This window comes from Cherax quadricarinatus, chromosome 21 (genome assembly GCF_038502225.1).
Source record: "Cherax quadricarinatus isolate ZL_2023a chromosome 21, ASM3850222v1, whole genome shotgun sequence".
NCBI lineage: Eukaryota > Metazoa > Arthropoda > Malacostraca > Decapoda > Parastacidae > Cherax > Cherax quadricarinatus.
Window position 1 is genome coordinate 17799002 of NC_091312.1, and position 22216 is coordinate 17821217.

Below are 22216 nucleotides of genomic sequence, written 5' to 3' on the forward strand. Positions count from 1 at the left end.
AACTGAATTAGCCAACATTTCCACTATAAAGTTTTTTCAACTTTGATGACAAACGCTGAAAATTTAAAAAAAATATGATACTCTAATACCTGAATTTAAAAAAAAATACAGTACATTACTGTAATAGGTAAAATTAAAAATTCTCAACCTGAACTGAGATACATTAACATCTACCCATTTTTAGAGGTTAGTCTATCCCTATGAGGAGAGTACATGTTTCTTCCAATGGCTAACAATCTTTCACTCTCTGAAGAGGAGAGTGAACTTATATACAGTGTTTGCTTGCTAGGATTGCTCAAAATGGAAGAATTATCATATTTTCTCTCCACCACTCTAGTGGATTTTCTTCTTGAGGCAATAATGTCATTGCTATATACGTATTTGTCCATTTCTGTCTTGACCCTTAAACGGTCAAAACGTATATATAAGTTTTTTCAACATTTGAAAGTATGTAAAAAAATGTACATTTTTTTTTTTTTTTTTTTACATTTGAAAATGTGTAAAAAAACTTATCTACAATTTTTTTTTCTTGTTATATTTGAAAATATTGTAGGTAGAAGGTTGGTAGACAGCAACCACCCAGGGGGGTACTACCATTCTGCCAAATGAGTGTGAAACGAAAGCCTGTAATTGTTTTACGTGATGGTAGGATTGCTGGTGTCCTTTTTTCTGTCTCATAAACATGCAAGATTTCAGGTATGTCTTGCTACTTCTACTTACACTTAGGTCACACTACACATACATGTACAAGCACATATATACACACCCCTCTGGGTTTTCTTCTATTTTCTTTCTAGTTCTTATTCTTGTTTATTTCCTCTTATCTCCATGGGGAAGTGGAACAGAATTCTTCCTCCATAAGCCATGCGTGTTGTAAGAGGCGACTAAAATGCCGGGAGCAAGGGGCTAGTAACCTCTTCTCCTGTATATATTACTAAATGTAAAAGGAGAAACTTTTGTTTTTCCTTTAGGGCCACCCCGCCTCGGTGGGATACAGCCGGTGTGTTGAAAGAAAAAAGAAAGATTTGAAAATATGTAAAAAAACATAGATCTACTTTTGGAGCACTACGGATTTGAACGTTGATCTATTTGGACCGTTTAAGGGTTAATGCTTGTGGTAACACAATTACCAGCACAATTGCTTTTGGATGTTACTTTTTGTGATTTGGAAAAGGAAAACTAGGCAGATGTTTGTGATGTGCCATTGTTGAAAATGATGGCTATTATTATTCATAATTTTTAATGTAACTATGGGGGAAGTAGAAAAGAATTCTTCCACTGTAAGCCATGCATGTTGTAAGAGGCGACTAAAATGCTGGGAGCATGGAGCTAGTAGCCCTTTCTCCTGTATAAATTACTAAGTCTAAGAAAATCTTTCATTTTTCTTTTTTGGTACCCTGCCTTGGTAGGATATGGACAGTTTGTTGAATTTTTTTTTTTTTTAACATAATCAAACTAGCAAAGTTCTACAGTCATCAAACATCATCTTGACTTTCTTAATCCGACTTGATGCTGCTAACAAACCAGTTTCACACACTGAATTCTTGAGCTGCTGAATTCTCCGAGTTTCTTTCAGTTTATTGTCAAAGTTTGTTTTACATAACTTGTCCACTATACTGACACTGCAGAAGCTACTCTTATTTCGGTGATCTAGAAATGTCCTGAGTATCTTATTGTAGTCAGAGGTGTTATAGTGTTACCCAAGACTGAGAATCATGAATCGCTCAAAGCTTTACTGATAAATATTTCAAAGTAGCGGAAATATTTAGCCATACCTGCCATTTGTAAAACCTTGAAATCCACACATTATCAATGGGATCTTTGAGATGGTCGTCCTTACGTCTTGGAGATGCACCACCAGTTTGTCTGGCAAAAAAATTTATTATTATTATTATTATTACAGATACAAGAATTTCATAAATGTCAGTGTTCACTCTTGCCATAATCCCCCCTCAAGATAATCTCCCTGAATCTATCTTGTTAAAATCACCAAATACAGAAGAATAGTTCTGAAATTAAAACTAAAAGTATTCTCCCATATCTACAATGTTTCTAATCTTGACTTAATGCTGAACAATATAACTTAATTCACACAATAACACAACTAAAGCCTAATTTTTTTTTTTTTTTTTATTAACACACTGGCCGATTCCCACCAAGGCAGGGTGGCCCGAAAAAGAAAAACTTTCACCATCATTCACTCCACCACTGTCTTGCCAGAAGGGTGCTTTACACTACAGTTTTTAAACTGCAACATTAACACCCCTCCTTCAGAGTGCAGGCACTGTACTTCCCATCACCAGTACTCAAGTCCGGCCTGCCGGCTTCCCTGAATCCCTTCATAAATGTTACTTTGCTCACACTCCAACAGCACGTCAAGTATTAAAAACCATTTGTCTCCATTCACTCCTATCAAACACGCTCATGCATGCCTGCTGGAAGTCCAAGCCCCTCGCACACAAAACCTCCTTTAACCCCTCCCTCCAACCTTTCCCAGGCTGACCCCTACCCCGCCTTCCTTCCATTACAGACTGATACAGTCTTGAAGTCATTCTGTTTCACTCCATTCTCTCTACATGTCCGAACCACCTCAACAACCCCTCCTCAGCCCTCTGGACAACAGTTTTGGTAATCCCGCACCTCCTCCTAACTTCCAAACTAAAGCCTAAAGTATTCTTTTATTTTAATTATAGTAACTACATGGTTACTGTCTTCAAAATAACTTTCAATTCATTATTCATTATCATCCAGTTCATTGTACTTCATTCTTCAAAATGGAAACCTTTATTCCTTTAGTGTTCGGTTACATGTACAATCTTCTCCAAATACTTCAATTAATAGCCATCAATACATTATTTTTCAACAGTGGCTATCTCCCCTCTAGGTACAGTGACCTCTTCCCCAATATAATCATCATTCATTCACTAGCCATCTTGCCAGAAGTGTGTAGATATCACAATTCAAATACACCGTAACCCTCTCAACTCCAACATCCCCACCTCTTCGTCAGAGTCTAGGCACTGTACTGTAGTTCACACCTTCAGGACTAAAGCCCATCTATGCATGTTTAAATATAAAATGACTACATTAAGACAAAAACTATACTGTACTTTGGTCTCCTCAAATTCCTCTATTTAGATATGCTCATTTGTATATGCAATAACCAATTAATTTTTGTTTTTGTCAGTTATCGAACACACTATAGTATTCCTGCTGCCTCCTAAATTAAAATATTTTCCTAATTTCATTAATGTATTCTTTTTATTCAACCTGTCTCCAATGGGGTTACTATTTAAGTGACAATTATGTCATCCCCACTGCCCAACCTAAGCCGACTATTTATGTATGTAATGTTGGTATTGCAGTTTAAATGGCTCTCTGAACTGCAACATCTTATCCCTGTATTTCCCACCTCCAGGACTCAAGTCAGGCTAACTGATTTTTCCCTGAACCCTTTCATGTTTACATTGCACACACTCCAACAGCAGGTCAGGTCACAAAAAAAAACCCTTGCCTCCACTCACTCCAAAATAATATGCCATGCTCACTCAAACCTGTTGGATGATCAAGCCCTTAGCGCTCAAAGCTTCCTTTACCACCTCCCTCCAACCGTTCTTAAGATGATCCCTACCCTCCTCTCTTCACCCCAAATTTGCTAAAGTAATGTAATCTAGCCTAGATAAACTAATATTTAAATTCAGTCTTCATCTATACCAATCAGAAATTGATACAACCAATCAGAAATTGATACATTGTAATGCATGTGAATATGAACTTCCAGTATGAAAAATACACTGCTTTATTAAAATTCTCTATCCTAATTACAGTACATGTACAGTATAACTTTCAGAGAATTTACCAAAATTTCCTTTTTCATTTCTCAGCTCACGCTTTAATCAAAACGCACCTACCATCCAACTTACGCCCTGCTCGACATACGACCACTCAACTTATGACCGTGTTTTGTATGCCAAATTTCTGGGAAATAAACAACTGTGTGTTGCACACAGTATTTATCCTAAACCTTACAGTATAAAATACAGTACGTACTAACAGCATAAAAAGTAAAGTAAAAAATGAAATACCAAAATAAAACAATACAAAAAAGTCACTACAAAAATGTGATTTGTTATTCAGTAGTAAGGTTTGACTTATATCCATTTTGACTTACGACCGGTTGGTCAGAACCAAGCTCGGTCGTAAGTCGGATGGTACCTATACTCCTAAACCTTTCTTCTTGAGACTATTACAGTGGAACTTCGGTTTTCGCCATTAATTCGTTCCAGAAAGTCTGACGAAAACCAAATTCGATGAAAACTGAAGAAATATTTCCCATAAGAAATAATGTAAATCCAATTAATCCATTCCAGATCCCCAAAAGTATGAACAAAAAATACATTTTATAGAGAATAACTATAGTTTTACATACAGACAACAATGAGAAATAAATATAAAGGACTAACGAAATGGATAAATGAAAATTTAATATCACTTTTACCTTTATTGAAGACTCTTGTTGGCGTATGGAAGACATGAGGAAGGGAGAGGGAGGAGGAGAGGTAATTGGTTGGAAGGGAAATACCCCTCCATAAGGACTTAAGGTATCAAGTCACTATCAGGGGTTACTTCCCTTCTTTGTCTTTTACTGGCACTGGACCCCTGTTGTACAAAAAATCTGTCCAGAGAGGTCTGTTTCTCGCATCTTTTTAAGATTTGCCTAAAATGGGACAAGGCATTGTCATTGAACATGTTGCAGACACAGCTTGCAACAGCTTTGTTAGGGTGATATTTCTCCAAAAAACTTTGCAACTCACTCCACTTTGCACACGTCCTTAACCCTTTGACTGTCGAAAAGCCCAATCCTGAAGTGTCTCCTGGTGTCACAAAATATTCGAAAAAAAAAAAAATCTTATGAAAATGTTAAGATTATTTTTCTGATTGTTTTAGTCCCCAAAAAAAAATTTTCCCATCAGTACTTACCGAGATATAGAGTCCTGAAGTTTGCTGAAATTGATCTGCGAGCAGCAACAGCGGCGACTGCCGCTCACCCAGTAAACTTTGATTTACTTGTATTCGATGGTTTCTTGTTTTTTTCACTATTTTATTTTTTCACATAACTTTTGTGGCCCGTGAGACCAAATTATTGTGCAATGTTCAAATATACACTCGTTGAATGTAACAATTATAGCAAAAACACTCATATCATTATAATGTTGCTAAAACTTGTTTACACAAACAAACAATGTAAACAAATGTTTATTACGATTGTTTTATAATATATATACATATGTACAATCACTAGACACTTTTCTAGAAGTGCTGCAGCTTGTGGAATTCTTTGAAACATGGGTATAAGCACAATGGCATCTTACACTCCTCACACATAAAACGAGTGTCTCTGCGTTTTTGTGGGCGTTTTGTGGTATGTCCACAGACAAAACACCTCTTCTGAGCATTTTTCTTGGCAGTAGTAGCAGGCAGTGGAATAGGGTAGTGATCACCAGGCCGCAGACGAGAGGACATGTGTTGATAATTTCGTGGGCACTGGTCTATTGCAGGTGTTGTTTCTTGGTACTTGAATATTATTTGTCTGATGACTGACAAACAAAATTCACCATATTTGGGTTTCTTCTTGGTCTTCAACTTATACATATTATAAGCATTCAGCATGGAAATGTCAAGAAGATGGAAAAACAGTTTTATGTACCACTTATAACTCTTGCGAACACAGTCAGCAAACCCAATCTGCATGTCACATTTGTCCACTAATCGCATACTGAGGTTGTAATCCATCACAGCTGCAGGTTTTACAATGGGTTCATTGGTCTCTATTCTGCTTGCCAGTGTCTACCATTTCGTGTCGGTGAACTGATGTCAGCAGTGTGACATCACGTTTGTCATGCCACCAAAATGCCATGATGTCATTGGCAGCAAACACCTGCACTTCACCTCTACGACTGCCAGCATTGAACCTAGGCAGATGTTTATGATTTCCACGCACTGTGCCACACACATCTGTCATGTTCACTCGCAAGAAATCACTGAGTATAGGGCTTGTATACCAGTTGTCAGTATATAAAATATGCCCCTTACCAAGATATGGCTCCATCATTGTTCTAACCACATCACCAGAGATACCCAGTAACTTTCTGGTATCTTCCATTCTTTTACTGCCAGTGTACACAATTATATCCAAAACCAGACCAGTTTTGCAATCACACAGAACAAATAACTTTATACCAAAGCGTTTCCTCTTGCTTGATATATACTGCTTGAATGAGAGTCTTCCTTTGAACAAAATCAAAGACTTGTCAATAACAAGCTTCCTGAAGGGATAAAAATGCATACAGCGCTTTTGTTTCAGGTACATAAACACACATCTGATCTTATATAACCTGTCGCTTCTGTCAGGCCTGGTTTTGTCTGAAAAGTGTAACATACGTAACAGTAACACAAATCTATTCACTGGTATAATGTCACTGAAAGCAGGGGTTGAAATCAGGCGATCTGTCACCCAGTATGTGTTGACACTATGCTTGTACACATGTGGCATAAGCATTATTGTGGCAAAGAACAGATACATCTCTGCCACAGTTGTGTCCTTCCACTGGTGTAGGCGTGATCTTGGTGACAGAATAGTGTTTGCCATGGTGTACTCAAATTCAAAGTTTATTCTCTATAAGGATTACAATGCTGAGTTTACAGAAATTTGGTTATTGTTTGGTTTACATGTAGTAAAATTGTGATTACAGAGTGTACCACTAGAACGCTTAGCATGGCTAGGCATTTCGGGCATAGTATGTATTGCTTTCCCTGACAATAATGTCCATCAGGGGTTCATCGAAGAACAACTGAAAGCATTCCAGTTCAGTGGGATTGTTCCCAAGTGTACATGATGGCCGTATTCCACTTTGTCCTCCATCAAAGTCATGGGGATTGGGAACAAACTCGTCATCTTGCTGCCAATCCCAGATGCGGTCAGCTGGTGCGTTCTGGATATTGTAATGTGGTTGTGCAGGTTGTGGTTGTGGGAGTGTGGGGTCGGGTGAGGCTGGTTGTAGTTGTGCAGAGTCAGCAGCACAGATAGTAGCGTGGCCTGCTGCTGGTGTCACATGACTCATGCCACCATCACTATCACCACCACCGCCTGCTGCCTCACTTGCATCATTGATACCCATCGTAACAATATCGTCATCTTCACTATCAGGACGTGGTGTAGGGCCACAGGATGTGCTCCGAGATGTACTCCTTCCTCTTGGAAGAGCATATGGTACACTACCAGACCGCATGCAACGTCGTATATACTGCCGCTTCACTGGGGAATATTCACCCTCACTGTCACAACTAGAACTACTTTCAATAACCTTGAAATCACTGTCACTATCACTTGCACTGCTCACATCTGAGTCTTGTACATGGGCAAATAGTTTCCTCTTTCGTCCTGGTACAGGTGAACATGAACGAGCCGGCCCAGCACCAGAGGTGGAAGGTTGTGGGTCATATGGGTTTTCATCACTAATTATGTTATCCTGGGTAATTTTTTCGGTCACACCCACTTCAAAACCAGGGAATTCACTTTCACTGACACTATCATCACTGCTTGAGCTATCACTTGGGAACAAAAGACCTCCAATCTGCCGAGGAGTAAGAACTTCTTACTGCGAGGCATGGTGAAAATGGACTACCAAGATGGCGTTCCTACAATGCACCGCTTAGTCCCAGATTTTTTTCACAGGGTGCACACCGACCACTGAGACCCATTCTCTCTCGTGTAGGCCTACCAGCCCTCTCCCGCTTGATTTGAAGCCGCTAGAATTTATGCGTTTAGATACGTCAAACACGGTATCTCCCATGACGTATATATATGACCGCGACAGTCAAAGGGTTAATCACTGAAGAAGGCACATTCTCCCCTCTCTCTTCCTCCACCTCTGAAGTAATTTCCTCAGCTGCAATCTGTTGCTGTTCCAGTTGAAGGTGTTGCAGCTCTTCAGTGGTTAGCTCTTCCCTGTGGTCGCTCACCAACTCTTCCACATCCTGGCCACTCACATCCAACCCCATGAACTTCCCCAAAGCCCCATGGTGGCTTATTTAGAAATCACACTCAATAAACAAGCACAAAAAACAATGGATTATTACGAAATGTTACGGATGAATGTGCAGGGTAATGTTCACTCGACGAGAAATAAAGCCAGACTGACTTAGAACGCGTGGGATGCTTTGTGTGGGGTGCGGGCAGGCGGACACATTCAGTACAGTGGATCGACGAAAACCAAGGTGATGAACGAAAACTGGGACAAAATTGACGAAAAAATTTGTTGAAAACTGAATTCGATGAAAACCAGGGCAAACGAAAACCGAGGTTCCACTGTATTATTATAATCATGGGGAAGTGCAAAACCTGTAGGACTATACAGCGCCTGTGAGGAGGGGGATGGCAGGTATTCAGGCTTAATTCAGGGAACTGGAGCACAGATCCAATTCCCTAGATCAAGAGCCCCTCACCAGCATCAAGGAACCTCCCTTGAGGGGTTCTTGAGACTAAAGCTTTTCTTTATTATTTAAACACAATGGACATCACCGCTCAGCCCCAGGTACACCAACATTGAAGGGTGCACAAGAGCAATCTAGGTAGGGTGATATTCCAAAAAATGAAACAAATTTACCTTCATTCAGTCAATCACTGTCCTGTCAACAGAGCACAGACTGCAACATTCTCACCTTTCTTTCAGAGTGCAGGCACTACTTCCCACCTCCAGGATACGTCTAGCTATCTAGTTTCCTTGAATCCTTCATTAATATTACCTTGCTCATACTCGAATAGTATGCCAAGTCTTAAAAATCACTTGTCTCTACTCACTCTGATCTATCACATTCGAACAAGCCTGCTGGATGCTGAAGCCCCTAGCACTGAAAACCTCCTTTTCCCTCCCTCCAAACTTTCCTGGGACAACCACTAATTCTCCTTCCTCCCACCCTAGGTTGTGGCTATTGTTGTTGGGTTTATCAGGGCCACTGACAGCATAAGCTGTATCGAGCCCGGTTTCTCGATGGTACGAGGAAGATTTGTTGCCCAAGGTTGGGCGATGAAAGAAAAAGGAACAAAAGTTCCTTTGTAAACAGAGATAGAAACTTGAAATTTCCAATTAGATCTGGTGGACCCCCTTGCCAAGCCTCAGCAGAGAGGGATGCCCACGCTCCCACCCGAGTTCAGTAAGCGGCTTCCCACCAAAGACCGTTAAAGAATTTTCCGCAGAGCAGAAAAAATGGAGCTGGCTAAAGTAAGCCGATATACAGGTGCCCCTCCTGTAGTGTGTCCGGTGGGCAAAATAGACAAGGACAAGTGTCCCAGAGAGAACGGTGGAAATTTGTCACTGATACACAGGCGAGAGAGAGATGTCCACACCCGACGAAGGCTGACGCAGACGTTCCCACCCTAGGTTTACACACCCTCTTCATACTCTTCTTATACTCTGTCATCTCTGAATGTCCAAACCACCTCAATAACACCACCTCTGCCCTCTGAATCATACCTTTGGTAACTCCACATCATCTTTTCTTTATGCCAATTAAAATCTCAATCCAAAGGAAATAAACATACAGTGGTCCCTCGTTTATCGTAATTAATCTGTTCCTGGAAGTGTTAGTATTATCGAAATTTACGATTTTTGAATCAATTTTCCCCATAAGAAATAATGTAAATACAATTAATCCGTTCCTGACACCCAGAAGTACTAAAACAAAAATATTTTTTACATGAAATATAGATGTAGTACATAAACAATACAATGGGACATGATGAATGAAACATTAACAGCATAACACTTACCTTTATTGGCGATTCTTCTTAGTGTATGGAAAACTGGAGGAGAGAGATTGGATTATTTACAGTTTGGAAGGGGAATCCCCTTCCATCAACACCTCAGGTACCAATTGCTTTTCTGGGGTTACTTCTCTTCTCTGTTTCTTAATGCCACTAGGACCAGCTTGAGAGTCACTGGAGTCCTGTTTTGCAAAATAACTGTCCAGACAGCTCTGTTTCTGGCATCTCTTTAACACTTCCCTAAAATGGGCCAAGACTTTGTCACTGTACATGTTGCCAACATGGCTTGCAACATCCTTCTCAGGGTGACGTTTCTCCATAAATCTTTCCATCTTACCCCACATTTCAAAAATCTCCTTAATTTCTGAAGAAGGCAACTTCTTTCATCTCTCTTCCTCCTCTGCAGCAAGATTCTGAGCTGTGATCTGTTGCTCTTCCTGCTGAAGCTCTTGCAGCTCCTCAGTGGTGAGCTCTTCGTTGTGGTCTTCCACCAACTCTTCCACATCCTCCAAACTCACATCCAACCCCATGGAACTCCCCAGTGCCACAATAGATTTAACAACTGACATAGGCTCATCAGGGTCAGCCCCAAACCCTTCAAAATCCCTCTTGTTTACCTGGAGTTTACCTGGAGAGTGTTCCGGGGGTCAACGCCCCCGCGGCCCGGTCTGTGACCAGGCCTCCTTGTGGACACGATCTGGCCACAATTTTCTCCAAGCAGAGTTCAAAGTCCTGGTAGTCACTCCCTCCCAAGCCTTACCTATAAGGCTTATGCAATGGAGGATGCTGAAGTGTTCTCTCCAAAATTCCCTTAGGGTCAAGTGAGTGTCTGAGGTCACATTCAAGCACCTTTGAAACATTGCTTTGGTGAAGTTTTTTTTAAAACTTGCAATGACCTGCTGGTCCATGGGCTGGAGGAGAGGAGTGGTATTCGGGGGCAAGAACTTTACTGTGATGAACCCAAACTCCTCGAAAATTAGGTCATCCAAGTTTGGAGGATGAGCAGGTGCATTGTCCATTACTAGGAAGCACTTGAGATCCAATTTCTTTTCCAGAAGGTATTTCTTCACACTAGGGCCAAACACTTCACTGAACCACTCGACGAAAATTTCCCTCATGACCCATGCCTTACTATTAGATTTCCAAAACACACACAATTTACTCTTCATAACATTGTTTTTCCTGAACACTCTGAGATTTTTAGAATGGTACACTAGTAACGGCTTCACTCTGAAATCTCCACTAGCATTAGCACAGAACATGAGTGTCAGCCTGTCTTTCATGGGCTTATGTCCTGGCAGTGCCTTTTCCTCCTGAGTAATGTAGGTCCTTTTTGGCATTTTCTTCCAAAAGAGGCCTGTTTCGTCACAATTGAATACTTGTTCAGGTTTCAGTCCTTCAGCCTCTATGTACTCCTTGAATTCATGCACATACTTTTCAGCCGCTTTGCGGTCCAAACTGGCAGCCTCACCATGCCTTACCACACTGTGTATGCCACTTCGCTTCTTAAATCCTCAAACCAACCTTTGCTGGCCTTAAATTCACTCGCATCACCACTAGTTGCAGGCAATTTCTTTACCAGATTGTCATGCAACTGCCTAGCCTTTTCACAAATAATCGACGTCATAAGAGTATCTCCTGCTAATTGTTTCTCGTTTATCCACACCAATAATAACTTCTCAACCTCTTCGAGTACTGGTGATCTCATTTTTGTCAGCATATTTACCCCCCTTGCAACAACAGTGTCCTTGATTTCCTTTTTCTTGGCCACGATGGAAGCTATGGTTGTATAGGGTTTGTTATACATCCTGGCCAGTTCGGCCATACGTACGCCATTTTCATATTGTTCAATGATGTTTTTCTTAAATTCAATCGTATTTCTCACCTTTACCAAAGGCATGGCACTAGGAGCTTTCTTTGGAGCCATGGTAGCTCATTTAGTAGTTGCAAGCACTAAAATGAATGGAATATTATGAAATATTTCGTATGAGCAAGTGAGGGGACCGTCGCTCACTAGTAAACAATGCCACACTGGCTGGGAAGGGAGGCCGGGGCGGCTCGGAGCGCGAGTACACGTCCCGGACGAATGACTTCGTGAGTCAATCTACGATTAGCGAGCCAATGTTTTGATGAAAATATCGTTACGATTTCCAAAAATTACGACTATTGAGCCCTACGATTATCGAGGGACCACTGTATTTTAAAATTGTGTTTCTGTACATATTGCTAAACCATTTGTCCAATCTTAATTTTAGCAACTTATCTATTCATCCATTTAGTCTTACGTCAGTCACATCTTGTAAAAATATCTAAACACATGTATTCCTGGTTTTTGAACAATTCATATTATGACATCCTAGCTATGAGTTAATTTATATAAATATAATAAAGGTGTAACATAATGCCTTGAGTTCACTTTATGCCCATGGTGCAAAAGGTGAATTCAATACAACATGCAAAACAGAGAGATTTGTTCTGATTCACAAATTCCACATTTCTTTAATAGGTATGAAAAAAAAATATTAGCTTAAACATTCACAAATGCACTTAAATAAAAGATAAATTAACCTTTTTCAGTGTTCAGACCCCCGATCTGGAAATTGCACTAGTGTCCAAGAATTTTGCAAAAAAAAATTATATTTTTTCTTATGAAATGGTAGAGAATTTTTTTCTGAAGGTAATAAAACACTGACACAGCAAAATTTGCTTTTGCAAATTTTACCATGTCGGCAATTTTAGGCCCATTACACTGTTCCAGTCAACCAAATTCGTAATAATTTCACCAGTATGTCTTCCATTTTATTGACTGAACACAAGAAACAGCCCAATCAACTATTTCAAATACCAAATAAAGTGATTAGAAATTGGTAATTTGACCAATTTTAAACAAATTTCAAAATAGTCCGAATAAGCAATGCAAACATTCCTGGGACTAAAATAACATTTTCACTGTTCATTAGTTACATTTCCAGGCTTTACACATGAATTCCATTTTGAATATTTATCACACACAAAAAATAGAGTTACTGTTTTGCATTATTGTAATAACTTTATAAATTATGTCAGAGCATTCATGAATGCATATTAGACTGACCAGCTGGATGTGTATTGGACGAGTGACATGAATTGTTTACTCTGGGATATCGGCAAAAATTTAATATTTCCGCTACTTTGAGATCAATTTCAAGCTACTTCCAATTCTGAAATCAATCAAAACCATCACTATTTCTTTAATAAATCTTCTATTCTATCAAATGAGACCAAGAAACCGAGAAAAGAACCATAAAATCCATCCAAAAATACACAGCAAAGTTGCTATTTTAAACCAAAAACATGGTCATAGTTTTTCCTCCATTATGTATTGCATGGGGCATGATTATTTATATGGTGCACACTTACTGCACTGACCCATTCTCTCATTGTTAGGCCCAAATTTACCACTCACTACCTATCTGAGTGAGTTGAGCTCATGGCGTAGTACTATGGCACGAACAGAGACTGCAAACCCGTAGAACTACGGCATGAACAGCGAAGGGGTTAATTTGGTTGAAAAAATTAGAAAAAATAAAATTCAAAATTCAGTTGTACTGTACAATATTTTGGTCACTGTGTGATGTCTATTCCATAATCCCAGTCCCCTGTACCTCAATACACATAACATGAGTAGTGCAGAGTGCAGCACAAGTCGATAATGCAATTAAATATTAGCGTTGAAAATTGGATGGAAAAAAGAAGAAGCATTCACAAGTCATCATATGGAAACTAATGTTCAAATTTCTTCAATAAAAATGGTAAATTAGGACAAACACAGCCTAATCTAATTCAAATCATTCAGACAGGCCAAAGAGAAAAGTATCCCAAAATACACAAGCACATTAAATTGGAAGCCACTCAGAAGTTGCATTATCAAGTTGTCAGCATGGAACTGTTGAAGCTAATCAGAAGTAACACTCCAAAATTATTGCATGAAAAACAGTATTTAAATTTTTTCCATTTCTTTCAACACAGGTAAAAATAAATCCACACTTTTCTCTAAAAAAGACTGACCTGCTTTTAAGAAGGTAAGTACAGTAAGTAAATGAGTTAAGCTTAATTCATGTAAGCTTAGTACTGTATACATAGCAATTTTTAACAATTCTCTTGAGTGCATACATGTGTTATCTTTTGACTTTGTACACGGCACTTAAATTGAAAACCAACCATAATGTGCTCACTGGATTTCCCCAAGCCTAAATCTGTGTTCTTTCTGGTTTTTTTTTTTTTATTATCATTACAATCATAGCAACATACACTAAACCTACATTGTTATTCTTTTTTATGAATGTCAATATAAACCAGTTCAGATTAATATTTACATGAGATATTGTTAAATAATCAAGTTATACTCAGCTTGGGTGATCATATAGAAGCAAATTTACACTGCATATAGCAAATTACTGGGAGAAATAGAGTGAGGCATGTAAGTGAATTTGCACAAAGTGAAACTACTTAAAGCAAGGGAAATCTGTAAATGTGTTTTTAAATGAATATGAAACCCTTTCCCTGCAAAATAACTGACATAGGCTGATCATTTCTATAAACTTTTCAATTGCAATTTAAATTATATACTTACTGCATTTCCAGCCTCTTCTTTAGAGGAATAAATTCTTTTTTAACTTCCTCCTTTTTTGATGCTTTCTTCTTGGCATCAGCTTTTGCTCGAGTTCCTTTTCTGGCAGCCTCCATGACACATCCCGTGTGGATATACGATGTGTTGCCAAATGACACTGGATGCCATCTCTGTACAAGTACTTGTACTAGGAAACCTGAAAGAGGAATTACTGTAACTACTGCTCAGATATTCAATAATTTATGATACTGCACTCAATTAGCCCTTTCAGGGTCGACAGGCCCTCTCCCAGACTTGTTCTCAGGGTCGACAAATTTTCAAAAAAAAAAAAAAAAAAAAAAAAAAAAAAAAAAAAAAAAAAAAAAAAAAAAAAAAAAAAAAAAAAAAAAAAATCTAATGAAAAGATAGAGATTCTTTTCCCAATCATGACGACACCAAAAGTATGAAATTTGATGAAAAACTTACGGAATTATGCTCTCGCGAAGTTAGTGGTCTTGACGATCGGCGATTTTGCCCACTTTGAGCCCTATTTTCAGCCAATTCCAGTGTACTAGTCGACAAAAATCATAACTATTTCACTAGAACTCCATTTTTTCTATCGAATGAGTACAAGAAACCACTCATTTACCGATTTCAACTATCCAATAAAGTGGTCAGAATTTAGCAATTTTGCCAATTTCACACAAATTTCAAAAGATGCCAATTTCCAAATAGGGTCCAGAATAAACAAGAAAGACATTCCTGGCACTAAAATAACATTTCATCTGTTCATTAGTCAGTCCCCACGCCCCTCTTACATTCTTTTGCTTTCCACTTTGAATTTTTATTCTCACAAAAAATAGAAGACTTACTGTTATGCAGACTACTGCATTAGTGTAGAAATGGTATAAATAATATCAGCGCACTTGTGAAAGAATATTAGACTCACCAGTTGACGTGCATTGGACGCGTAGCATGATTTGTTTACTTTTGAACTTTGGCAAAAATCGAAGATTTCTGCTACTTTGAGCTCAATTTCAAGGTACTTTTCATTGTAAAACCAATCAAAATCGTCTCAATTTCTGTAATATGTCTTCCATTCTATAAAATGAGACTAGGAAAACTAGAATACCATCATAAATACCATACGAAAATACAGTGCAAAGTCGCTGTTTTAAACCAAAAACACTGTCAAAGTTTTTTTTTTCTCATTATGCACTGTGTGCTGCAGGATTCTTTTTATACTGTGCACACTGACCACAGACCCATTCTTTCATATGTAGGCCTACCAGCTTTCTCTCACTAGATTTGAGGGCGCTAGAATTTAGGCATACTAGTATGTCAAAAACCCTGATGCATAAGCCGTACTAGTACGTCGGAAACCCTGAAATGGTTAATTAGCAAATAGCTGTTATACTGTACTAATGTCAATTACTACATGCTGATAATACTTAAAAGCAAAAGAATTAAGGAGCACTACAGCAGATTGATTGGCCCATGCTAGGTAGGTCATATTTACCCAAACACTCCCATTTATGTACAGTGGACCCCCGGTTTACGATATTTCATTCCAGAAGTATGTTCAGGTGCCAGTACTGGACGAATTTGTTCCCATAAGGAATATTGTGAATTAGATTAGTCCATTTCAGACCCCCAAACATACACGTACAAACGCACTTACATAAATACACTTACACAATTGGTCGCATTGGGAGCTGATCGTAAAGCGGGGGTCCACTGTATTTATCTAACCTATTGTTAAAGTTATGGTCTTAAATTAGCAAAGACAATTTCTATAAACAAAAGGCATTTCTTACTTTACCTATGGCGCTTAAAACACCAGTAATATTTAAATGAGGAACAACTCAAATTTAAAATTTAAGTGCTATCACTTATTAAGATTAAGATAAGCGACATTTGAGGTGACTGTAATGAAACAGTACCCAGCCTCAGTGGCAATGCTTGATGGTGAGACTTTCATTCAGTAACCCTCTCATTTTACCTCACTATTTGATATGCTTTAAAACCACTTTGCTCCATGGGACTGGACAAAACTTTGCTGATTAAGCAAATTAAAGTTGTTAAGATTTATTTATGGTAAGCAAAGTATTTGGCTGAAATTTCTTAATATATTATTATTCATGAAAATACTTGACATTTCTTGAAAATCTGTGAATTACTTACATAAGGGTCATTTTATGAAAACTTATGATAGTCCTACAATTCCTTTAAAGTGTATGATTCCATTGGAGTCCCTATAATGTTTACCTTCTTCATAAATACATATATGTATGCATATCATTCCTAATATCCTATAGTACATATAAATAATTTATGGGCAAAAGATGTATATTGGAAAAACAGACAAGTTGCAAAAGAACACAAAAGCAAAATGAACACTTTATTTATTACATAATATCATATACATATATTATATTTTGTGGAAAATACATTTTACTTTACTTCACAATCATTGTTTTGTTTGGAGATCAAGCTTTCTCAAGTGCACAGAAAGCACATGAGAATCATGGGAATATATAGGCAGAGAGAGGATCATAAGAGGTGTGAATAATTAATCATGTTAATAACAACTGTAAAGGTCAAACTGAAGAGTTTGCTGAGCAAGAGGAATTTGGCAAGCTGAAAATTCTTTTATCCTTGTAGCTATGTATCTACATACATCACGGTGTCCACTGTGAAAATTAAAGTTGATACCAATATCTTCTGGTCTGACTGTCTTTCCAATGGCTGATGGAACACAAGAGCTTACGGTTAATCTTCAGAAGCATACAGGCAGTGGTGAAAATACTGTGACAGTTTTTAGTGGTGTTCCTGTCTTGGGATATGATCACTAATTCCTTGGTTGTGTAGATATCCCTGGATAAGTTGGCCAGATATCAGAACTGCTGTGCTCCAATGGTCATTGGAAGGATAGTGACCAACCAAAGATTAGCTTCATTTTAAAAAATGGACACCTACAGTTCCAGGAAGTCTTCTGAAGATTACCAACTTTTGCCTTTGAGGATAGTCAGACCAAAAGATATTAGTACAGTATCAACTTTAATCTTCACCACTGTCACCATCATACAGATACAGGGATAAAGAAATTTTAAGCTTGCCAATCCATCTTCAGTAAACTCCTCAACTTAACCTTTACAATTATTCATAAACTCAGGTAAACAACCCTCTCCAATGATCCTCACTCTACCTATATCTTCTCACATTTCCCAGGCACTCTTTAAAGATTTTAAAAACTATGGTCTCCAAGTGAAATGTACTCGCCTAATTGTGGTTGCAGGGGTCGAGACTCGGCTCCTGGCAGCACCTCTTCACTGAATGCTACTAGGTCCTCTCTCTCCCTGCTCCATGAGCTTCATCATACCTCATCTTAAAGCTATGTATGGTTCCTGCCTCCACCAGTACCAACAATACCACCAGTCCGATAACATTCTTCTTTGCAAATATACAGGGTCTAAAGCCAGCAACAAACAAAATACCTTTCATCCGTGGACTGCTTGCAGAGGCAAAGGCAATGTTCGCGGCTTTCACTGAGACCCACATAAAGGATCACTTGGACAACGAAATATGGATCCCAGGTTACAACCTATACAGATGTGACAGAGTGAACAGGCAAAAGGGGGGGGTTGGCCTGTACATTGCAGAGTCACTTGTTTGCACAGAACTGCTAAATGCCTCAAATGATGTAGTGGAAGTTTTAGCAGTAAAGGTCGAGAACCAAAACCTAGTCATTGTGATAGTCTACAAGCCTCCGGATGCAACATCCCAGCAATTCCAGGAACAGCTGTTAAAAATTGACCACTGTCTGGAAAACCTTCCAGCTCCTGCACCCAACATCTTGCTCCTGGGGGATTTCAACTTAAGGCACCTAAAATGGAGGAATATAGCAAATAATATTGTTGCAGTAATAACACCAGGAGGCAGCTCTGATGAAAACTCACACTCACGCGAGCTTTTAAATCTCTGCACAAAATTCAATTTAAACCAGCAAATAATAGAGCCTACTAGACTGGAGAATACACTAGACCTCATCTTCACTAACAATGATGATCTGATAAGAAATATCACCATATCAAAAACAATATACTCAGATCACAACATAATTGAGGTTCAGTCATGTATGCGCGGAGCCCCAGACCGACATAATGAGATTAGTCACGAGGGAGCATTCACCAAATTCAACTTCAATAACAAAAACATAAAGTGGGACCAAGTAAACCAAGTCCTAACCGATATAAGCTGGGAAGATATACTAAGCAACACAGACCCCAACTTATGCCTAGAACAGATTAACTCGGTAGCACTCGATGTATGCACAAGGCTTATTCCTCTAAGAAAAAGGAGGAGTAGATGTAAAACAGAAAGAGACAGGCGCTCCCTTTACAGGCGACGGAAAAGAATAACAGAGCGGCTAAAAGAGGTCAATATATCTGAAATGCGTAGGGAGACACTGGTCAGAGAAATAGCAAGCATCGAACTTAAGCTAAAAGAATCCTTTAGGAGTCAGGAATCGCGGGAAGAACTAAAAGCCATAAATGAAATCGAAAGAAACCCAAAGTATTTCTTCTCCTATGCCAAATCAAAATCGAGAACAACGTCCAGTATTGGGCCCCTACTTAAACAAGATGGGTCCTACACAGATGACAACAAGGAAATGAGTGAGCTACTCAAGTCCCAATATGACTCAGTTTTTAGCAAGCCGCTAACCAGACTGAGAGTCGAAGATCAAAATGAATTTTTTATGAGAGAGCCACAAAATTTGATTAACACAAGCCTATCCGATGTTATCCTGACGCCAAATGACTTCGAACAGGCGATAAATGACATGCCCATGCACTCTGCCCCAGGGCCAGACTCATGGAACTCTGTGTTCATCAAGAACTGCAAGAAGCCCCTATCACGAGCCTTTTCCATCCTATGGAGAGGGAGCATGGACACGGGGGTAGTCCCACAGTTACTAAAAACAACAGACATAGCCCCACTCCACAAAGGGGGCAGTAAAGCAACAGCAAAGAACTACAGACCAATAGCACTAACATCCCATATCATAAAAATCTTTGAAAGGGTCCTAAGAAGCAAGATCACCACGCATCTAGAAACCCATCAGTTACACAACCCAGGGCAACATGGGTTTAGAACAGGTCGCTCCTGTCTGTCTCAACTATTGGACCACTACGACAAGGTCCTAAATGCACTAGAAGACAAAAAGAATGCAGATGTAATATATACAGACTTTGCAAAAGCCTTCGACAAGTGTGACCATGGCGTAATAGCGCACAAAATGCGTGCTAAAGGAATAACAGGAAAAGTCGGTCGATGGATCTATAATTTCCTCACTAACAGAACACAGAGAGTAGTCGTCAACAGAGTAAAGTCCGAGGCAGCTACGGTGAAAAGCTCTGTTCCACAAGGCACAGTACTCGCTCCCATCTTGTTCCTCATCCTTATATCCGACATAGACAAGGATGTCAGCCACAGCACCGTGTCTTCCTTTGCAGATGACACCCGAATCTGCATGACAGTGTCTTCCATTGCAGACACTGCAAAGCTCCAGGCAGACATCAACCAAATCTTTCAGTGGGCTGCAGAAAACAATATGAAGTTCAACGATGAGAAATTTCAATTACTCAGATATGGTAAACATGAGGAAATTAAATCTTCATCAGAGTACAAAACAAATTCTGGCCACAAAATAGAGCGAAACACCAACGTCAAAGACCTGGGAGTGATCATGTCGGAGGATCTCACCTTCAAGGACCATAACATTGTATCAATCGCATCTGCTAGAAAAATGACAGGATGGATAATGAGAACCTTCAAAACTAGGGAGGCCAAGCCCATGATGACACTCTTCAGGTCACTTGTTCTATCTAGGCTGGAATATTGCTGCACACTAACAGCACCTTTCAAGGCAGGTGAAATTGCCGACCTAGAAAATGTACAGAGAACTTTCACGGCGCGCATAACGGAGATAAAACACCTCAATTATTGGGAGCGCTTGAGGTTCCTAAACCTGTATTCCCTGGAACGCAGGAGGGAGAGATACATGATTATATACACCTGGAAAATCCTAGAGGGACTAGTACCGAACTTGCACACGAAAATCACCCACTACGAAAGCAAAAGACTTGGCAGACGATGCACCATCCCCCCAATGAAAAGCAGGGGTGTCACTAGCACGTTGAGAGACCATACAATAAGTGTCAGGGGCCCGAGACTGTTCAACTGCCTCCCAGCACACATAAGGGGGATTACCAACAGACCCCTGGCAGTCTTCAAGCTGGCACTGGACAAGCACCTAAAGTCAGTTCCGGATCAACCGGGCTGTGGCTCGTATGTTGGTTTGCGTGCAGCCAGCAGCAACAGCCTGGTTGATCAGGCTCTGATCCACCAGGAGGCCTGGTCTCAGACCGGGCCGCGGGGGCGTTGACCCCCGGAACTCTCTCCAGGTAAACTCCAGGTAAACTACATCACTTGCTAGACTATTCCACTTCCTGACTACTCTGTGACTGAAGAAATACTTCCTAACATCCCTTTGACTCATCCGAGTCTTCAACTTCCAAGTGTAACCCCTTGTTTGTGTGTTCCCTCTCTGGAACATCCCATCTCTGTCCACCTTGTCTATTCCATGCAGCATTTTGTATGTGATGAATGGTTTTGAAAACCAAGAAGTTGAAGAATTGAGACACTCATGCAACATATGGGAATCTTTATTGAAGAAACGTTTTGCTGCATAGTGGCTTTATCAGTCCAATACAAAGTAGAAATGGGTAAGGAGAGGAGTTTGAGGTAATCGGTCCCTCAGCCTGGAATCGATGTGTTAAGCCAACTCTCTGGCCCTATGCTGTAATTCCTACAAGAGTGATGGAATGAACACATCGATTCCAGGCTGAGGGACTGAGTACCTCAAACTCCTCCTCTCCTTACCCATTTCTACTTTGTATTGGACTGATAAAACCACTGTGTGGCAAAACGTTTCTTCAATAAAGATTCCCATATGTTGCATAAGTGTCTCAATTCTTCAGTATTTTGTATGACGTTATCATGTCTCCTCTAACTCTCCTGTTCCCCAGTGTCGTCAGGCCGATTTCCCTTAACCTTTCTTCGTACTACATTACCCTTAGCTCTGGAACTAACCTTGTCACAAACCTTTGCACTTTCTCTAATTTCTTGACATGCTTGACCTGGTGTGGGTTCCAAACTGGTGCTGCATACTCCAGTATGGGCCTGATTACACGGTGTACAATGACTTGAACGATTCCTTACTAAGGTATTGGAACGTTATTCTCAGGTTTGCCAGGTGGCCATATGTTGCAGCAGTTCTCTGGTTAATGTGTGCTTCCAGAGATGTGCTTGGTGTTATACTCACCCCAATATCTTTCTCTTTAAGCGAGGTTTGCAGTCATTGGCCACCTAGCCTATACTCTGTTTGCGATCTTCTTTGCCCTTCCCCGATCTTCATGACTTTGCATTTGGCGGGGTTAAATTCGAGAAGCCATTTGCTGGACCAGGTGTCCAGCCTGTCCAGGTCTCTTTGAAGTCCTGCCTGATCCTCATCTGATTTAATTCTCCTCATTAACTTCACATCATCTGCAAACAGGGACACTTCTGAGTCTATCCCTTCCATCATGTCATTCACATATACCAAAAATAGCACTGGTCCTAGGACCAACCCCTGTGGGACCCTGCTCGTCACAGGTGCCCACTGTGATACCTCATCACATACCATGACTCGTTATTGCCTCACTGTCAGGTATCCTCTGATCCATTGCAGTGCCCTTCCTGTT

The 22216-nt window shown here is 39.8% G+C and overlaps 1 protein-coding gene across 3 annotated transcripts in view; it reads right to left on the bottom strand.

Moving 5' to 3' along the window:
* Positions 1 to 22216, bottom strand: part of mRpL1 (mitochondrial ribosomal protein L1) — a 156105-nt gene that overhangs the window by 64033 nt on the left and 69856 nt on the right. For all 3 annotated transcript variants that reach the window (XM_070087273.1, XM_070087271.1, XM_070087272.1), the window contains exons 2-3: positions 14436 to 14628; positions 1776 to 1866 (exon numbers count right to left, since the gene is read on the bottom strand). In XM_070087273.1, the coding sequence (XP_069943374.1) occupies positions 1776 to 1866; positions 14436 to 14628 (284 nt within the window). The remainder of the gene's footprint in view (positions 1 to 1775; positions 1867 to 14435; positions 14629 to 22216) is intronic.